This window comes from Neltuma alba, unplaced genomic scaffold, assembly GCF_004799145.2.
Source record: "Neltuma alba isolate B1F8T4 unplaced genomic scaffold, ASM479914v2 tig00002541_pilon, whole genome shotgun sequence".
In the NCBI taxonomy this organism is placed as follows: Eukaryota; Viridiplantae; Streptophyta; class Magnoliopsida; order Fabales; family Fabaceae; genus Neltuma; species Neltuma alba.
In genome coordinates, this window is record NW_021632907.1 from 1 (window position 1) to 17,876 (window position 17,876).

The 17,876-nt window shown below is 33.1% G+C and overlaps 2 protein-coding genes across 4 annotated transcripts; one reads left to right on the forward strand and one right to left on the reverse strand.

Moving 5' to 3' along the window:
• Positions 1–901: 901 nt before the first annotated feature.
• On the forward strand, positions 902–3,681 carry LOC114731896 (lipid phosphate phosphatase 2-like). 2 transcript variants are annotated; one of them, XM_028919150.1, is made up of 7 exons: positions 902–1,156; positions 1,261–1,348; positions 1,457–1,566; positions 1,694–1,784; positions 2,225–2,413; positions 2,504–2,563; positions 3,303–3,681. In XM_028919150.1, the coding sequence occupies exons 1-7, from the start codon at positions 941–943 to the stop codon at positions 3,521–3,523; spliced, it is 975 nt and encodes a 324-aa protein (XP_028774983.1). In that variant the 5' UTR covers positions 902–940; the 3' UTR covers positions 3,524–3,681. The 2 variants fall into 2 exon arrangements, with proteins under 2 accessions (XP_028774983.1, XP_028774991.1); XM_028919158.1 differs by having other exon boundaries at positions 2,225–2,404.
• Positions 3,682–7,749: 4,068 nt separating this feature from the next.
• Positions 7,750–10,402, reverse strand: LOC114731885 (protein PLASTID MOVEMENT IMPAIRED 2). 2 transcript variants are annotated; one of them, XM_028919138.1, is made up of 2 exons: positions 10,235–10,402; positions 7,750–9,558 (listed from the first exon to the last, which is right to left on the reverse strand). In XM_028919138.1, the coding sequence occupies exons 1-2, from the start codon at positions 10,364–10,366 to the stop codon at positions 7,879–7,881; spliced, it is 1,812 nt and encodes a 603-aa protein (XP_028774971.1). In that variant the 5' UTR covers positions 10,367–10,402; the 3' UTR covers positions 7,750–7,878. The 2 variants fall into 2 exon arrangements, with proteins under 2 accessions (XP_028774971.1, XP_028774962.1); XM_028919129.1 differs by having other exon boundaries at positions 7,750–9,561.
• Positions 10,403–17,876: the final 7,474 nt, after the last annotated feature.

Below are 17,876 nucleotides of genomic sequence, written 5' to 3' on the forward strand. Positions count from 1 at the left end.
ACAATATCAGTATATGTGGGATTTACTAGCCTCTAATATGGGCTAGTTGCTTTGAGCTGGTTAAAAGGGCTGGAAATGCCTGGATCATTGGTGTATGAGTAGCTATTCTGTCAGGAACCGAGATGTTGCTAATTTTTACAAAAATATAGTGCTAGAAAATTTTGAGCTGCCTATTGCTTTTAGAGTAAAATACATTCTATTGAAAGATGCTCAAATTTTACAATTCCTTACTCTGTTTTGAAAAATTACCCTCCTCTCCCTTGAGATTGAAAGATGTGCTAGTCTGGCTTCCTTGCATTGAAAGATAAGTTACATTATATCTATTTTAGCCAAATATAGTTTTCTTATATAACATAACAAGTGTCAAATATGAATTTAACCAATATATAATACTTACCTTTTAAAATATATAATAAAATTGAAAATTTTCAATGCACAGGAAATAACATTAAAATAAAAGTTTAAAAAATATGCATTTTAATAAAATATTTTTATGGAAGAAATCAATAGTTTCCCTGTGTGTATTTGATCATTTACTAGTTTTAAGAAAGGTTTGTGCTTATTTTAATGATAAAGAGGACGGAAGTGTAATTTAAGCATCTCTTTGGGAGGGGAGAGTAAATTACCTATATTTTCACAACAGAAAGCATTCTCTGACTCTATTGTGCTGCTTTCTTGAATGTTACTTTCCTGATGGACTTTTATGTTTATTAAGAAGATTCTGATATGTCATCTTTACTACTTTCTGACATCATACAAAGATAAACAACACAGTTAAACAATAAAGATCTTTATAGGGGTTCTCCCTTTCAATTTGGTTGTAAATTAATTTGACATATGGATATCATGAGCATTTATTGATGATTACAATAAACATTGAACACTCTTTTTAATCATTCTCGATTTTGTTGTGTTTTGTTGTGTTCTGTAGGAATTCAGGATGAGGGAAATTCAACTTGGTTCACATACTGTGATGTCTCATGGGTATACGGTTGCAAGAACACACAGGCATGATTGGCTTATACTCCTGCTCCTTGTGATACTTGAGATCATTCTATATATTATCCATCCTTTCTATCGATTTGTTGGGAAGGATATGATGACTGATCTCAAATATCCCTTGAAGAGTAATACTGTTCCTGTTTGGGCTGTTCCTGTAAGTTTACTGCTTTGGATTGTACTTGTGAAAACATGATTCTTTCTGTTTTTTGGCCCCCAAGTATTATACTAAGAAAGCTCTGTGTTTTCTTTTATGGGTAGATGTATGCAGTTTTATTGCCTATGTTGATTTTTCTTTTTGTCTATATTCGAAGGAGAGATGTCTATGATCTTCACCATGCCATGTTAGGTAATAATTTGTGCAAAATCCTCATTTATTCATGTCGCAGAGCATATAATGGAAATGGCTGAAAGGAAACAGTTACAGTGGGTGTCGCTATGTTGTTTTGTGATGCAGGCCTCTTGTTCTCTGTTTTAGTAACAGCAGTAATCACTGATGCAATAAAAGATGCTGTAGGTCGGCCCCGACCAGACTTCTTCTGGCGTTGTTTTCCAGATGGAAAGGATGTAGGCTTTTCCTTAATTGTTGTTTGTGCGAGAGATCATTGTTGCAGAATTGATTTTAGATAATGATATAACCAATTTGTTGACTGGTGATAGCTGTAATATCTAAGGATTAATTGATTCTTTTTAGGTTTATGACAAATTGGGAAACGTCATATGTCATGGTGACAAGAATGTCATAAAGGAAGGACACAAGAGTTTCCCAAGTGGCCATACGTCATGTATGTGGTTGACTTTTTTATATTTTTTCTCTTCTGTGTCGAACAGAATTACTGGTTTTGCGAAGCTGATAACTTTTTTATGTTATTTCTCTTCTGTATAGAAACAAAATTACTGGTTTTGCCAGGATATATATCCCTTGTAGTGCCTTGTGGAGTGCTTAAGTCTAGTTGTAAATGCGACACTTCTATCACATCTATATATTTCGTTTTAGATATAATACGTTTATCTTTTTCCTAATAGGTCGCACTTGAGCACTGCACAAATTTTTTTTTTTTTTTTAAAAAAAAGGCACTGCAGGGGATTCAAATCCATTTTTGCTATGCTGATAATTTCCTTGAATTTAGTATTATGGAAATGCTGAAATTTCAGATTGACTCGTAAATGCGTTGCTTAATTTCTAAAATTTTGCTTCATCAGTTGCTTGCCTCATTATATGCAGGGTCCTTTGCTGGTCTGGGTTTCTTATCTCTTTACTTATCTGGTAAAATAAAAGCATTTGACCGCACAGGCCATGTTGCCAAGCTTTGCATTGTTTTTCTCCCTTTGCTTATGGCATCACTTGTTGGCATTTCTCGGGTTGATGACTACTGGCACCATTGGCAGGATGTGTTTGCTGGAGGTCTTATAGGTTTGTATTAGATTTAGTAATGATAATGGGCGTCATATGTTTGTCATTTGGGCATTACATGGCTTACTATGTTTTGAATTCTCTTTTCAGGGCTTATAGTAGCTACGTTTTGCTATTTGCAATTTTTTCCTCCTCCTTATCACCATGAAGGTATGCTTCAGTGCAAATTATATAATTGGGTTATGTTCGTATGCCTATGTTGATTGTCAGATTGTATCCATTGGTAGTTCTCTCTGGAAAAGCACTAGACAGAAATTAAATTCTTGTTTGAGGTGTAGATACTGTTTTATAAATTATAAGCAACCAGGTAGCTTGATTTGGGAGTGAGAGACTTCTGGCAAAGGCAATTTTGAATTTCTTGCTATTATTATGTTATCTGAGGGACAAATGACTGCTTTAAATGCTCTATCTTCGAAATTTTTGAGTTCATATTTACTGCTCAGGAAAGAAGAGAGCCCCCAAAAAAAGACAAAAAAAGAAGTCACTTCAGGTTATGGCTTGAGTGTATTCAATGTGGGAAGTGGGAACCTGTTTCTCCTTCCTATGGAACACAAGAAATTCAACTTTTTTACTTATATTCCTGTTTTAGCTGTTATGAGTTTGGCCAAGATATGAAAGAGAATCTTTTCTCTGTTATGAAAGAGAACTGAGAAATTGGAGCTTCTCAATTGAAATAGATTAATTTTCCACTGGACAAAACAGCCGTGCTCAAATCCAAAAGTTACACATATTATCCAATTATTTTTCGAAAGACTAGCCAAACGAGAATGACATTGATATGGAACTTGTCAAATGATTTGGCCCATCACAATCTACTTTGTGTGGTTAGCAAATCAGTATGGTGACTCGAATCTGAAACTGGTTGATCCTCTGGATATGATTTCTGCAGGCTGGGGACCTTATGCTTACTTTAGGATGTTGGAGGAAACACGTGCTACTACTCACCCTCCTAATGGTCAAAATCAAAATTCTGGCCATGCACAGCCTACAGAAGTTCACGAGGAGAACCAGGAGGGTCAAAGCTGCCTTGGATGTGTGGGTTTTTCTGTTGAAAGGGATAATCATAATGCAACATTGGATGAAATGGAATGTGGGAATGTGAGAAAATAGTTGTTGGGCATCATTTCTGACTTGATCTGCTTCTCAATGTTCTTTGTAGTTCACATGGGATTTTCTTCCCAAATTTGTTGCCTTTTTGTGATCAACATCTTGTAGAGAACGAATGAGTTGTGGCAGTAGGTGCAGTAAAACATCTTGATTACCTCTTTTTGTTTTCCATCTGTGTTAAAATTAGTCAAGGGAGCTGAGACTTGCGATTAAAAATTAATTTTTTGGTGAGAAATTATACAATTAAACTTGACTTTTTCCAAGTTATGAAAATGTTTTGCAGTTGTTATTTTTGAATGAAAATATTTCTATAATATGTAGCAGACTGTATCTTAAGTTTTGTAAATATGGAAGATATCATAAGAAAGCACGAAAGGTAATTGATTGTCAAAAAGTTTTCGAGACAAAAGTTAATTTTTAGAGCTATTGACATAGTAAGTTTCAAGGTCATTACTTGTCATTTTGCTTTGATAATATTATCGGCTCTCAAATGCGGATCATGTTGAGAGAATATTAAACTTGAACATGCTCATCTGATAATAGCTTTGTTTGGATTAGTGATAGAAAAAATAGTTTATTATCAATTTGATTTTTAAAAAAATTAGATTGGGTAAAAGTTAAATTGGGTGAGGTGAATTATGTTTGGATTGGATTATATAAAAATTAGTTTATAAAAGTTAGATTGGATAAAAAATTGTTTGGTTTATGATTGAATAAAAGTAAGTTTAGTTTGTAAAATTATCAAAAATGGATATGAGTTTTATTAGATAATTAAAAATGATAAAAAAATAAATTTACATAATACAATGAATTTAAATTAGTAAGTTTGGTTGGTAAAATTACCAAAATGAGTATGCTTTTTATTAAATACTCCTCCGGTCCTTAATATAAGACATGTTTAACTAATTTGATTAAATTAAGAAAGTTAGGTAAGTTAGTTTATTATAAGAAATATGATACTCCTCCGGTCCTAATTATAAGACTCAATTGACTTATTTGAGGAGATTAAGGAAGTAAGTTAAGTTGGTTATTTATAATAAATAAGTGTTGTCATTCCTAAAATATCCTTGCTAATTAAGTATATTGGCTAAAACTATCATTATTAGAAGGATTATCTTGGAAAAAATGCATAAATATAAGAGACAAAATGGATTGGGGTCTTATAATTAGGACCAAATAAAAAGTCAAATGGAGTCTTATAATAAGGACCGGAGGAGTATGTTTTTTTCTAAAATACTATAATTATTTTTTTAATATTCTCCCTTCATATCAACAGCTCTTATATTTAGAAAAATGTTGATCTTGGTTCTAAATATAAGACATATTTATTACATTTATTAATTTTTTCTAAATTACTCTTATGGATATTTATTTAGGAATAAGATCAACTTAACAATTAGGTCATATATTAAGGACTAAAGGAGTAATAAAAATGATAAAAAATGAATTTACATAATATAACGAACTCAAATTAGTTTAAGTGGAAGAAGTGAAATTTAATGAATGAAATATATTTTACAAAATTAGAAATATGATAAAAAGGTTTTTGTAAATATAAAGGGACAAGAGTGAACGAGTGTGGCCAAGAGAAATAAACAAGCTTTGGAACGAGAGAGTAACGGTACAAGAGTGAGAGAAAAGTAACAGAGACTCTAATTATTACCACCTCCGTTCTTAATACAAGATCTCATTTAACTTTTATGTTAGTCCTAAATATAAGACCTCAATCCATTTTGTCTCTCACATTTATTCAATTTTTTCAAGATAGTCCTTCTAATAATTATAGTTTTAGCCAATGTACTTGATTAGTAAGAATATTTTAAAAAAGACAATATCTATTTATTACAAATAACTAATTTAACCTCTTTTTTTAATTTTCTCAAATTAATCAATTGGCTCTTATAAGTAAGATTGGAAGTAGTATTTTCGGGTTACTTCGTCAACTATAAGCACGGTGTATAAGCTCAAAAAGTGGTTCAGATTAACTTATTCAAACGGTGCGTTGAATCCTACTTCTAATTCACAAGTAGGATGGGCCCAAAACTCAGCTAAATAGACTTAAAATTTTAAACGTGATTCTAAACTGAAATAAGGAGTTTTGGACCTGTGACCACTGTGCCAAACAGACGACATAATTGCTCATTTGAAAGTGACTTCAGTCAATTCCATCACGACAGAAAAATATCATTATTAACGCTAAGTGCGTGAGTTATGGGAAAAAAAAATTACATTATCATTTTTCTAAAATGATTTTGACATGTTTGTGACATGGTCATTAGGATTTTATTTTACCAGACATAAGTATTTTTTTTATAAGAAAAAATCATATTCGAGACGTGTATAATGACAAGATTGTTATTAGGATTTGACTTCTCTGCTCCCCTGGTCGGGTCGGGTCGGCTACGTGAGTAAAAACAAGAAGAAGTTGCTTTATTTCTAAAGTGGATTGAGCCCCATAAATCATTTAATCAAAATGCTGTGTCACATATATGTGTCTGTACATATGCATGTGTGTTAGAGTTTTTTTTTTTTTTTCCTTCTCTTTTTAACCATTGAAGCAGCTTTTTGATCCGCGAAAGTCATTCACAATACTCTCACACACAAAGTGATACCAAACACATCCTATTTTAACTCGGAACAAAATCTTTTGGATTGTGGATCCACCAAGGGAGTTTTATAAGCAAAAAGAATAATCATATCTTAAATTCCACCGAGATTGATATTTTGACACTTAACTAGTCTTCTCTATATATACTTTCTCTATTCCTGTTTATAAATCATATTTAGCTACTTCATACAAATTAAGAAAATTAATTAAAATTGATTGATTGTTTTTTTTATTATCCTATATTTTCACAAATACTTTAATTAAATACATTTTTTTAATAATTTATGTCATTCTTTCTTTTTTGTCATAATTATCAACAATACTCATATAAAAAGCCTTATTATGAAAGAAAGTATTAGTGTTTTCATAAATATTATAAAATGACTTACTAAAATAAATGGACTATTAAGATAAATGGATATGATTAAAATTAATTAGATGCAATAAATATGTTATAAATGCAAATTTTTTTCAAATATGCTTATTTATAAAGTTTATTAGTGGCTTTTAATTCATCATAAATATTATTCTCCTTTGTTAATGAGGGAAATTGTTTTTTAATAAATATTCCCAGACAAATTGTTTCTTATAAGCATGATCAAAGAAAATCATTCCAAAATTCTCTAATAAAAAAAAAGGAGGTTGTACTATTTTATACCCGACTAAGGGTGTGTTTGAAATAGCAATAGTAAAACTGACTCTTACTTCATCTGATTTTAGCAAGCATGAGTTGGAATAAAAATCAGTTATTATAATGTGATTTATATTTGAATTGACATTTATAGAAAGTCAGTTTGAAAAATTAAAACCTGTTTAAATGATTAATAAAAAAATAATTTTAAATGTAAAATGATTAAAAATGACATGATCTTTATTAAATAGTAATGTTTTATATTATATGTTTTTAATGTGATAATGATTAAAAATAAATAAGATTATAATTATAAAATAAAAATATTATATGCATATCATGTAATAATTCTAAAAAATATTAAAATTAAAATTACACAAATAAAATAATAAATATTTTATTGGAAAAAATTGTAAATACTAAAAAATTTATTTTAATAAAAATTATATAAAATAAGTAACATAAGGAAATAAAATAATATAACAACAAATAAAATGAATATGCGTGTGTATATATATAATGTTACCCCAAATCTGCATGTGAATTGATAGGACATGAGACACAGGCAAATAAGGACAATAAAGAAACATGAGTAGTATAGACAAAAATGAAAGAACATATTAAAAAAAAGGGAATAAGAAGCCAGGAGCGGTGCGGTAAAAAAGCACCTAAAAGTCACGTCGGAAAAAAAGCTATTTTTGAGCATAAGTCCATCTGAAAAAACGTCAATCCAAACAAAAAAAACAAATAAAATCAAAAGCAGTGTCCACCGTGGCTTTTAAAGTTTGCACCGTGCTTTTCCCGGCAATCCAAACAGGTTCTAAGCCCTTTGGCTAGGATCAAGTGTATATGCTGAATATTACTTACTTGATCCATTGTATTAATTTTATTCTTTGTTACCTTCACCTTCAAATTGGGGTCTAATAAAGAGAAAAAAAAGAATAAAATCACGTGATTTGGAGGATGACAGATCAAAGCCAGTATCGCGGATGAAGCATGAAAATGAAAGATGAATATCGTGGGAATAACTCAAAAGTGGAAAAATGAAAAAGAGGAGGGAATGAAGAGGAATATCCATGTTTACCTCACCCTCTTCCCCTCTGCTACATTTTAAGCAAATTATACAGAGTCCCATTGTTTTCTCTCATTTTCTCTGATATATGAATTCCTTGTGTTTCTCTTGCCTTTAAAAAGGCTGGCCAAATGTGTGATTACCATCTTTTTCTTCCTCATAGCGAAAAGACTCACATGCCTACCAGCTGGTGAAGCTGACTTCTGAAACTTGGCTTGCTTGGCAGGAACCATAGTGCCATTGGATAATTTGATGCTCTTTCTAGATGTTGATCTCTGCAAATTATAATTGCTTGAACTTTTCCCACGTTTTCCTGCCAGATTCTCTAGCCTGTCTTGGCTAACTCTTTTTGAAACCAGCTTCTCCTTCGGATTAACCTCCATTATCTCTTCCTCCTTCTTTGTTTCTTTAATCTCTCTCAGAACTATTTTAGTCCTTACTGATATCTCATGTTCGCTTGCCTCAAGAGCTTTGATCCATGCATGTGCTGCTTCAACTTTTTTATCGGCAATTTCTTCAGCCACAGCTGCATGATTAGTTAAATACTCATACTCAAATGTTGAGATAGTAATTGTAGAACTATGCTTAGCTGCTAAAGCTCTTTCTCTCATGGTATTTTTAGTGAGAGTTTTCAGCTTCTCCAAAGCTTCACTTTCTAATGCTTTTATTACTTCCAATTCTTGCATGGCAGCCTGTAGTTTTTCCTCATTCATATCAATCTCAAGCTCAGTTGCTTTGATTTCTTCTTTGGTGGTTCTGTTCTCTTGAGTAATGATCTCCTTTTCCTTTCTTGCTGCTTCTGTTTCTGCCTTTAGTTCTTCGAGAGAAACTGATAAGCTCGTGGCTATGGATTTGGCTTTTTCTTCATCATTAGATACAGATTCCAGTTTTGATTTTGCTCTCAAAAGCTTTGAATTGAGATTCTGAACTTTCGACTCCACTTTTCCCTCCTCCTCCTTCACTTGAGCCAACTCAGTAGTCACATGATTCAGCTCATTTCTTATGACATCTATGGAAGCCATAAATTGAAAACCTTCTTCTTTGATTGAAGCCAATTCTCTCTTTGCTGCTTGCAGTTCTTGTGTTATATTCTGTAACAAAGAAGAGCCTCTTGATCCATCCAATTCTCTAACCGAGTTCAGTTCATTCTGTAACATTTCAACATCAGACATTGTCACAGCTAGTTTCATTTCAAGCTCTTTTGACTTTTCTATCTCATCAGTAGCCTCCTTCATCTTTTTCTTAGTGGTTTCCATTTTAGATAAGAATTGAGCTTCTTCTTCTTCTCTCTGAGCTTCAATCTCTCTTAATTCTTTCAAAGCCTCTATCCTGGCCAATTCTGCAAGCACATGATCTTCATTAGCATCCTCAATCTCCTTCCTAAGTTCATCTGCAGCTCTTGAACCCGACAGAATCTTTGACCTTGATGCTTTTATCTCCTCCTCAGCTCGCAATTTCTCCTCCATAACAGAAGCTACATCAAACTTAAGCTTCTGCAATTCCTGCTTAATGAGTTCCAACTCTCTCATGACATGCTTATAATCGTAACTCTCATTTTTCCTAACAACCAAAGCCTTCGCCTTCGAGCTTGATTCTTCAATCTTTGAAGAGATACCTTTCACTGTGTTCTTTGGATTAGCTGGCTCAGATTCTGCAGCCCATCTGCTTTCTTTGTTCTGATTAACATCCCTTCTCACTCTTTGGGTTTCTCTTCCTTTTGGAGATGGCTTCTGAGTGAAAAGACAGATATGTTCGACAAAAGAAAGAGATAATTTAGGGTCCAAAAGCTACATTGTGTCAGTGAAGAAACCACAAACAACAGTCTAGTAATCCTTTCAATAAACCTTCCCATAACACAACCAAACTCAAAAGAAAATAAATTTGGATTCTCTGAATTTCTTCCTTGAAAATTTCTCCATAAATTTCAAAGAAAGAACAGAGAAAAAGAAAGTAATAGAAAAGAAAGTAAGTGAATCTTATGCATACTCCTTGGCGTCACTGTTACATTTTCAAAAAGTTTGAGACGGAATTTAAAATTATCCTTTTTATGCAATGTTCTAAGTTTCTTGCACGAAGAAAAAGAACTATAAAAAATTAGCAAAAGTCAAACTATGCAGTAGGCCTCTGATTTCCACTCAACTTCTATTGAGCTGCTGTATTTAATATATCCTTATTATTTAAAAATTCTTAATTTAGCCTATATTATTTGGATAAGTTTGCATTAATCATACTACACATATAGAACAATGGCCGTGGCAAAGAGTAAATTAAAATTTAGAAAAATTCTAAGAAGCAACCAAATAAGTTAAACTTGAACAGAAGAATATATGATATAAGTAGTATATACCGCACAAAAGCAAATAGTTGACGAGGGATTTTCAGTGCTCTGAAATCTGAACTTACCGCCGAGAAATCCGGGTAGGTTTTCTTCACAGAAGAGGTATTACTGTCTGCAATCTTATCACCATAAAAGCTAATAGCTGTTTTAACCGACCCAACTCTTGTTCTATCAATCTGTGACCCATTCATTTCCATTTATCCTTCTCAACAAAAATCTGCGAAGAAAGATTTTAGTTTGTATATTCGGCATTTCTCTGCTACGTGCTGGAGTTCTTAAAAGAGGATGCTAGTTACAGTATTATCGAAGAGAGTCCAAGAGGTAGAAAAGGTGAACCATACATACCTAAGACTCAGACGGATGTTGAATTTGGGTCTTGTGGTTAAGAGTTCGAAGGTTCAATGGCGAACGAAGACGACGACGAAGAAGAAGAGGAGTAGGAGGGAGGGAAAACCAATGAATGGCTGATATTGGAGACATCGCTAGATTCTATCACAGTGCGTAATTTGGATCTTCCGTTAACGGAATCCAAATTTTTGTTGGCAGCTTCTCGAATTTAGGGACCATCTTCTCTTAATTCCTTGTCTTTGTTCTCCAGAACTTGCCAAACAAAGTTTTTACGTTCCGTAAAACTTTATTACACATGCTATTAAATAGTTGGAAAATATTCAAGTTTTTGAGAAAATAATAATAAAATACCTGTTAAATTTTAAAAAGATAAATAAATCATATTGACTATTTTTGTAATGGTTTTAACTATACTTGTAATGATTTTTATTACTTAAAATCTGTCAAAATTACTTATTTGTCATTTTGAAATTCAATAGGTATTTTTCTTGTCATTTTTCCTCAAATTTTTATAAATTATTTTGTCATGTGTCTTTTTTTTTAAGGGTTAAATAGCATTTTTGTCCTGAAAGTTTTCAAAAAAGAGTTATGGGTATCCGGAAGTTTTTTTTTGTGTGTGCAATTTTATCTTGAAAGTAAAAACATAGCGATTTCATCATGTCCTAATAAACCCAAACAGTCAACTAATGTTCATTTAGTTAAAAAGCATTTTTGCCTTGAAAGTTTTTGAAAAGAAGCTGTGAGTATCTGGAAGTTTTTTGTTTTTGGTGCAATTTCGCCTCAAAAGTAGTAAAAATATAGCAATTCACCTTATCCAAAATTGTCACTCGACTCCTATATAATATATCAATTTATAGGTTAGATAAATTAGTTTGAAAGAAAATGATAAATATGAAAAGTAAAATGAACTAAAATCTTATATTTAGGATCAAATTTAATGTCCAATTAACTCTTCTATTAAGGATAAAGAGTATTTATCTATATTTTTATTAACTTTTTATCATAGATATAACGCTTTTCAATTTTATTTTTGAATATAAAACCTAGACATAGGCTTATTTTACATATTACATGGAATTTTTGAAATGATCACTCAAGTAAATAATTTATTAAAAAAGTGCTGCTTCTAACTTTTCTTATATTTTATATTAATATATTATCTTATCATAAGATGTCACATCATAAACCTTTTTTCCTTTTTATCATCATCGGTATTCATAAAAACATGAATAATAAAAAATATAACCAGAAGGCCAGATCAACAATTACCGAATATGTAGGTGAAAAAATAAATATGGGGAAAAAAATAAAGCTTCCCCCTTTCATTGTCATCAGCATCCATGAATATTCAATAAACAAAACACTAACAAACCAAATCAAACCAAAAATATCTTTAACCTTTTGGTTAACAAAGAACACCAAAAATGGTAAGATAACATGTCAGTTTAAAATTTATAGGCAGTATTTTTTATAAGTTATTAATTACTTGAATGATCATTTTAAAAAGCTCAATACAACATGTAAAATAAATGTATATCTAGTTTTTATATAATAATAAAATTGAAAAATGTTATATCTATGATAAAAAAATAGATAAAAATATAGATGAATACTCTTTATCCTTAATATAAGAGTTACCTGAGAATTAGATTTGGTTCTAAATATAAGATTTTAATCTATTTTGTTTTTCATATTTATCATTTTCTCTCAAACTAATTTACCTAACATATAAATTGACATATTATATAATAGCCAAGTGACAATTTAGGATAGGATGAAATTGCTACGTTTTTACTACTTTTGGGACAAATTGCACCCAAAATTTTTTTTTCCAAATACCCAGAACTCCTTTTTGAAAACGTTCAAGGCAAAAATACTTTTTAACCCCGTCAGCATTAGTTTACCATTTGGGTTTGTTAAAATAGAGCAAAATTGCTACTTTTTTACTACTTCTGACACAAAATCGCACCAGAAAAGAATTTCAGGTACCCACAGCTTGTTTATAAAATCTTCCGGGACAAAAATGCTGTTTAACCCTTTTTTTCAATATCATCATTTAATGCTGATCCCATGTAAAAAAGATAAAACATATGAAATGTTGATCCCATGTAAAAAAGATAAAACATATGTAAAGATGCGATGAGAAAACTTGACATAATTACTATAAAAAATTTAATCTAAGTATTGTTCTAAATAACTAATGAAATATTGTAAATACATCTTTTTCTTAAATGCAAGCACGAAAATGGCTTGAGCCTATGAACAAAGTGCTAATTGATAATAAAGTCATAGGTGTTATACAAGTCTAAGCATATGTGTAACTTTGAAAAGCCTCTAAACATGTCTCTAAACAAAACCCTCGAGATTTTTGAAGCCTTAACTTAGTTACAACAACATCACACAACAAACTCAAAATTCCAACCTATAGTCACTTAGAAAAAGGGGTAAGATGGAAAAAGAAAAATCCACTTTACCCTGATGATTTGAAGCATATAAACCATATGGAAATCATCAAGCCTTCTTTTCTATCTAATTGGATTTTTTTTTTCTGTTAAGTACATGTATCTTCTCATAAAAATACTGTTGATGATTTTTGGCATTGTGTGGCTGTTCATCCAAGCTGATTTGGAGTCTCGAAAATATAGTTCAGACCCAAAATCATGTTTGGGGTCATGTTTTGTCCAGCTCATTTCTAAACGAAAGCAAATTTTTGTTGCTTTTGCTCGTTCTGCTCCTAGTGCGTCGATATGTCCACTGCCACAATGACTCCTCGCATGCTCTGCCACACACTTTGTCCAACCCCTTTTTATCGTTTACGTTGCTTGACTTACTTCATGCACGTGGCCTCATTAACACCATTACTATTTTTTTTTTCCAACTCATCAACAGTAAAATAAAATGCATAAGAAGTAAAATCAGAATTATCTTCTTCAATGGATACTATTTATTGTTTAGACTTTAATAAAAATTTGTTTTTCCTTAGAAATAGAATTGTAAATAGCAATATTATTTTATTTAGTTAAATGTTTTGGCATTTTTAAAATTTTTTAATAATACAGTAACTCTTTATTTTTACAATGAAAAAAATTAATTTTTTTATGTTTTAACTTTTAACTCACTTATAACTCAATCTTTCGATTAGTATGATTCAATCACTCGACTTTTTACTTGCTTATGATTCACTTCTGTATTTTTTTTAATCTTTTTATATTATTATCCTTATTATCTATAACTCCACTTAGAGTCATTCTATTTGTGGAATATTAGTTACAACTCAGCTCATACAAATTATTCCGTCTTAACTCTTTGCAGCCTCACTCCACTTGTGGTCACTTAGGGTTAGGGTCTGTTTGATATGAGGAAAAATAAGGGGAGGGGAGGGGAGGAAAAATTTTAATAAGTTTGATTTTAAAAAAACAGGATTAAAAACTTTTAATTAATTTTTATTACTCTTTTATATTGCTTCTTTTTTTATTAAAAATTTTAAAACACCACTTCTCCAATTTTTTAAATAGAGCTCATTAAAATTGTTCTTCCTCTTCCCTCTTTTTATTTTCCTCATACCAAACCAAGGTAAAAAAAACCGGACCGGACCGGCCGGTTCAACCGGAAAACCGGTGAACCGGTCACCAGTCCGGTCTGGTTTGGAGAAAAAACTGGAGGCGGTTTGAACCGGTGGGGAACCAGTCCAACCGGTAAAAACCGGTGTTAAACCGGAAAAAAACCGGTTGGGCGGTTCACACGGTTTGGCCTTAAAAAAAAAAAAACTCTTTCTCCCTCCCTAACCTGCCAGACTCGAGCCCTCGGTCCTTTTCCAGTCCTCCCCCATTTGTGACCAAATCGTCAAGATCTCTTGCACCTGCTCCCAGGAGAAGACTGCGACCCACTTTTTGATTTTTGTTTGAACAGCGAAGATATTGAACCTTCCTCTAAAGAATCTGAAGAATTAGGAGGAGAAGAAACAGAGGTCTTCGAAAGCTACTTTGATTCAGTGACCGGAAATGATTTGAATTTGTGGAACCGGGATTCAAGGTCGGTGGGGAGGACGGAATCGGTGAGGGAGGCGCAATTGATGGCGGAAACCTGCTCCAAAACGCAGGCGTCTTGAGCTTGAGTGATGATTTGGTCGATGGCCGACTCGGCGTTCGTATCAGAAACGTCTACAAATCCAACCATTTCTACAAATTGCGAGAGGAAAGGAATGAGTCGGTGTGTGAGTGTGAGACTATGAGTCGCGAAGTGTGAGCATATCAGTATTTTTAAAGCGAATGGGAATAGGGGGTGTTGGAATGTGTGGAACGAGAAGCTTAATGGCTAGCTCATGCTTTGAGCGTCTTTTTCAAGGACGATGGAGAGAAGCTGGACGTTGGGATCTGAAAATAGATAAAAAGATATGGAACAATTTGGCAGGTATTTTATAGATTCCATATGATAAATGGATACCGATATATTGGTGATATGATTAGCCAGAAACAATATAAAAATACGGGGAAAATTGATATTTAAAACATTATTTTATTTCTATCATAGGGAGCCTGGAAAAGCTATAACCTTGGGTGATGATGAGAAGGAGGGATGGTGACATCCTGACAGTGGCTTTGGCTTAGTTCCCTCTCTGCGCACGCTCACTAGCTAAGAGTTGTCAGGAATCTAGATGCCAAGTGCTGCCTCCTATATTGATTATAATTTTGATTATAATGTTGATTTGATTCTTTTAGATTAATTTTATAAAGAGGAGAAGGCTGCATTATTTGTTCCACTTTAATATTGTGAATTAAATTTTATTATTTTAATGTGACCGGTCTGACCCCGGTCCAACCTCGGTCAGACCAGTAACCCTTAACCCAGTATCTCGACCGGTTTAGTTTCTGGTCCGGTTTTTTGTTCCTTGTACCAAACAATACCTTAAATCAACCTCAACCTCAACCTCATCCACCACTATGGTTTGCTCACTCCCCATATCTCCCAACTCACCTAACTTGCTACCTTGGACCTTTGAATATCACAATTCTTTCTTTGGCAAAATCCCATCCTTGAATTTTTAGCAGCCATTGTTCTTGTTCCTCTATTTGCTTCAGTCACATGCTCACTAATGAGAAAAAGGGTTGGCTGAGTTACCTCCAAGCCCACAAAGGGAAAGTTGCATTCATGAAGCCCTAATAGGCTTCTTCTCCTCCAATGTTGTGTTGCATTCTTCCACACATGATGTCATCTCAATAACTTCCTACAAGGTTATCGGGTGAGTAAGCTTCAACCCAGCCCTAATCTTGACCTTTAATTTGTTATGGAAAGCTCTGATCAAACAATCTTCTCATGTATCCTTCAACTGCGTCAAAGAGTGTTCAAACTCCTCCACACACACTCTAAGGTCCAACACTCTTGTGTAACCAAAAATAATATACTTCCGGTCTTTAATAAAAGACCTACTTTATAGTATTATTTGCACTATAAAATGGGTCTTATATTTAATATTAGATTTCAAGCATACTTAGAGAGTCTAATAACTTCAGATAGCCACGTAGAGGTTTAGTTGACAAACTCGAATCTTCAGTTTCACAGCAAATGCACTTTTTGAGGGAGAGAAAAACAGAAGGAAGGGGGTGGAGAACGGATACACCTTCGGTGGTTTTTTTTCTTAATTGTTTTCAAAAGGAGAAAACTACCCCCCATATACATGTTCCCGCTTATTTCCTTTACAGTCTTAAACAAAAAAGTGAAAATCATAATTAAAGACTCGTATGTTCTGTTATTTGCACAAGAACTTCAAAGTTAATGGGCTTGGGTCTAATCCACTAAGGGTGGACCGGCCCATTTCCCTATATCCCCCACTCACACTTGGTGGATTAGATGCCATGGGTCTAGTCTCTTTCTTTCCCCTTACTTTCATACTTTGTGCTTTGCCGTGACCACGTGGGCATGATGTCTTCACTTAGGTGCCTATACTAGAAAATTTTTTATAGGACCAGCACAAGTCACCCTCTCCTTCGTGTAGCTTGAATTTTAAAATTATGCATAAGATGTCCTACATTTACTTATATACACTTTTTCATGATAAATCTAATCCCTCTCGAGTCAATATTTGACTCAGATTACCTTCCTTATATGTCTAATGTCCACACTTACAACAACAAAAAGTCATAAGGGATATGTCATAGACACTAGCATAGGTGTATATATTGCAGTTAATCTTCCTTCCGACCCAAATATCACTTTGATATGAATCAGTCGCTTTCCTAGAATAATACCTTAGATCACGTCTATCATGACTGTAGGAAACATGCTAAAGTAGTAGTCACTAAAACATATCTTCATGATATTGTCAAAGTCAAAGGACATCAATGGGAGGATTGTTCCTTCCCTAGGACTCACCAGCAACAAAGCAGGGATCTTTCACTTGCTTCCCTTTTGCGGTTCTTCCAGCACATGTGGTATGAAATACATGTTACGATGTTACTCTTTTACTACAAGAACATATGTTGTTTTAGACTTATCATTAAGTCCAGACACACTCAGTATCTAAACTCAAATTCTTCAACTTTGTTCATATCTACGATGTCGATGTTGAAGAATTTGTTATCTAGCTACACGTATTATGGAAGTGGGATTCCAAGCTTCGATCCAATTTTATTTATGTGTATCTTATCTTGACTTGCTACACTTTAGTCAAGTCGACATATTGCTTGTGTTTCTTTCCTACCATATCAGCACTCTTTGCTGCTTTATTAGTGAACACAAATGTCTCATTTTTACTCACTCCACCTGAGTGTCAAAGGCAGTTGCCCATGTGAGAGAGTCAACCTTTTTAACCTATACGACATACTAGACATTGTATACTTCCAGACAAACACATAAAGTGATGACAGAAAAATATAATTTCATTAATTATAAAAGCATATTATATAAGGTCTGCATATTATACTTTACGTATACCAAGGGCTTGCACATGTTCTTTAAAAACTTTCTTGAGCATTGGCTTTGTTAGGGGGTCTGCTATCATACATTTGGTTAAAGTGTATTGTACAATAACAATATTTTATGCTATATAATCTCTAACAAAATTATACTTGATATCAATATGCTTGGTCTTGCTGTGATACTCAGGATCTTTGGTTAGGCTATGGCTACAGTATTGTCATAGTGTACTAACACCAGATTGGTACTCTTATTTCCAAATCCAAGGTGTTCTATACATTTTTTTAGCCATAAAGCCTTTTGCACTGCTGCAGTGCGTGCCACAAACTCAACTTCCATTGAATGTAAGGCAACGCACGTTTGCTTCTCGCTGCTCTAACATATGGTGCCATTGTTTAGCAAGACCTGAAGTTGACCTCTATTCTTCTTCATCTTCGCCTACATCAG

Bases quoted from the DNA above. Each gene is read 5' to 3' on its own strand.
- LOC114731896 (XM_028919150.1), top strand. From the start codon at position 941: ATGAGGGAAATTCAACTTGGTTCACATACTGTGATGTCTCATGGGTAT. The intron at 1,157-1,260 runs GTAAGTTTACTG...TTTTATGGGTAG, and splicing joins TTCCTGTTTGGGCTGTTCCT to ATGTATGCAGTTTTATTGCC. The intron at 1,785-2,224 runs GTATGTGGTTGA...CATTATATGCAG, and splicing joins CCCAAGTGGCCATACGTCAT to GGTCCTTTGCTGGTCTGGGT.
- LOC114731885 (XM_028919129.1), bottom strand. From the start codon at position 10,366: ATGGAAATGAATGGGTCACAGATTGATAGAACAAGAGTTGGGTCGGTT. The intron at 9,562-10,234 runs GTAAGTTCAGAT...CTTTTCACTCAG, and splicing joins CCTACCCGGATTTCTCGGCG to AAGCCATCTCCAAAAGGAAG.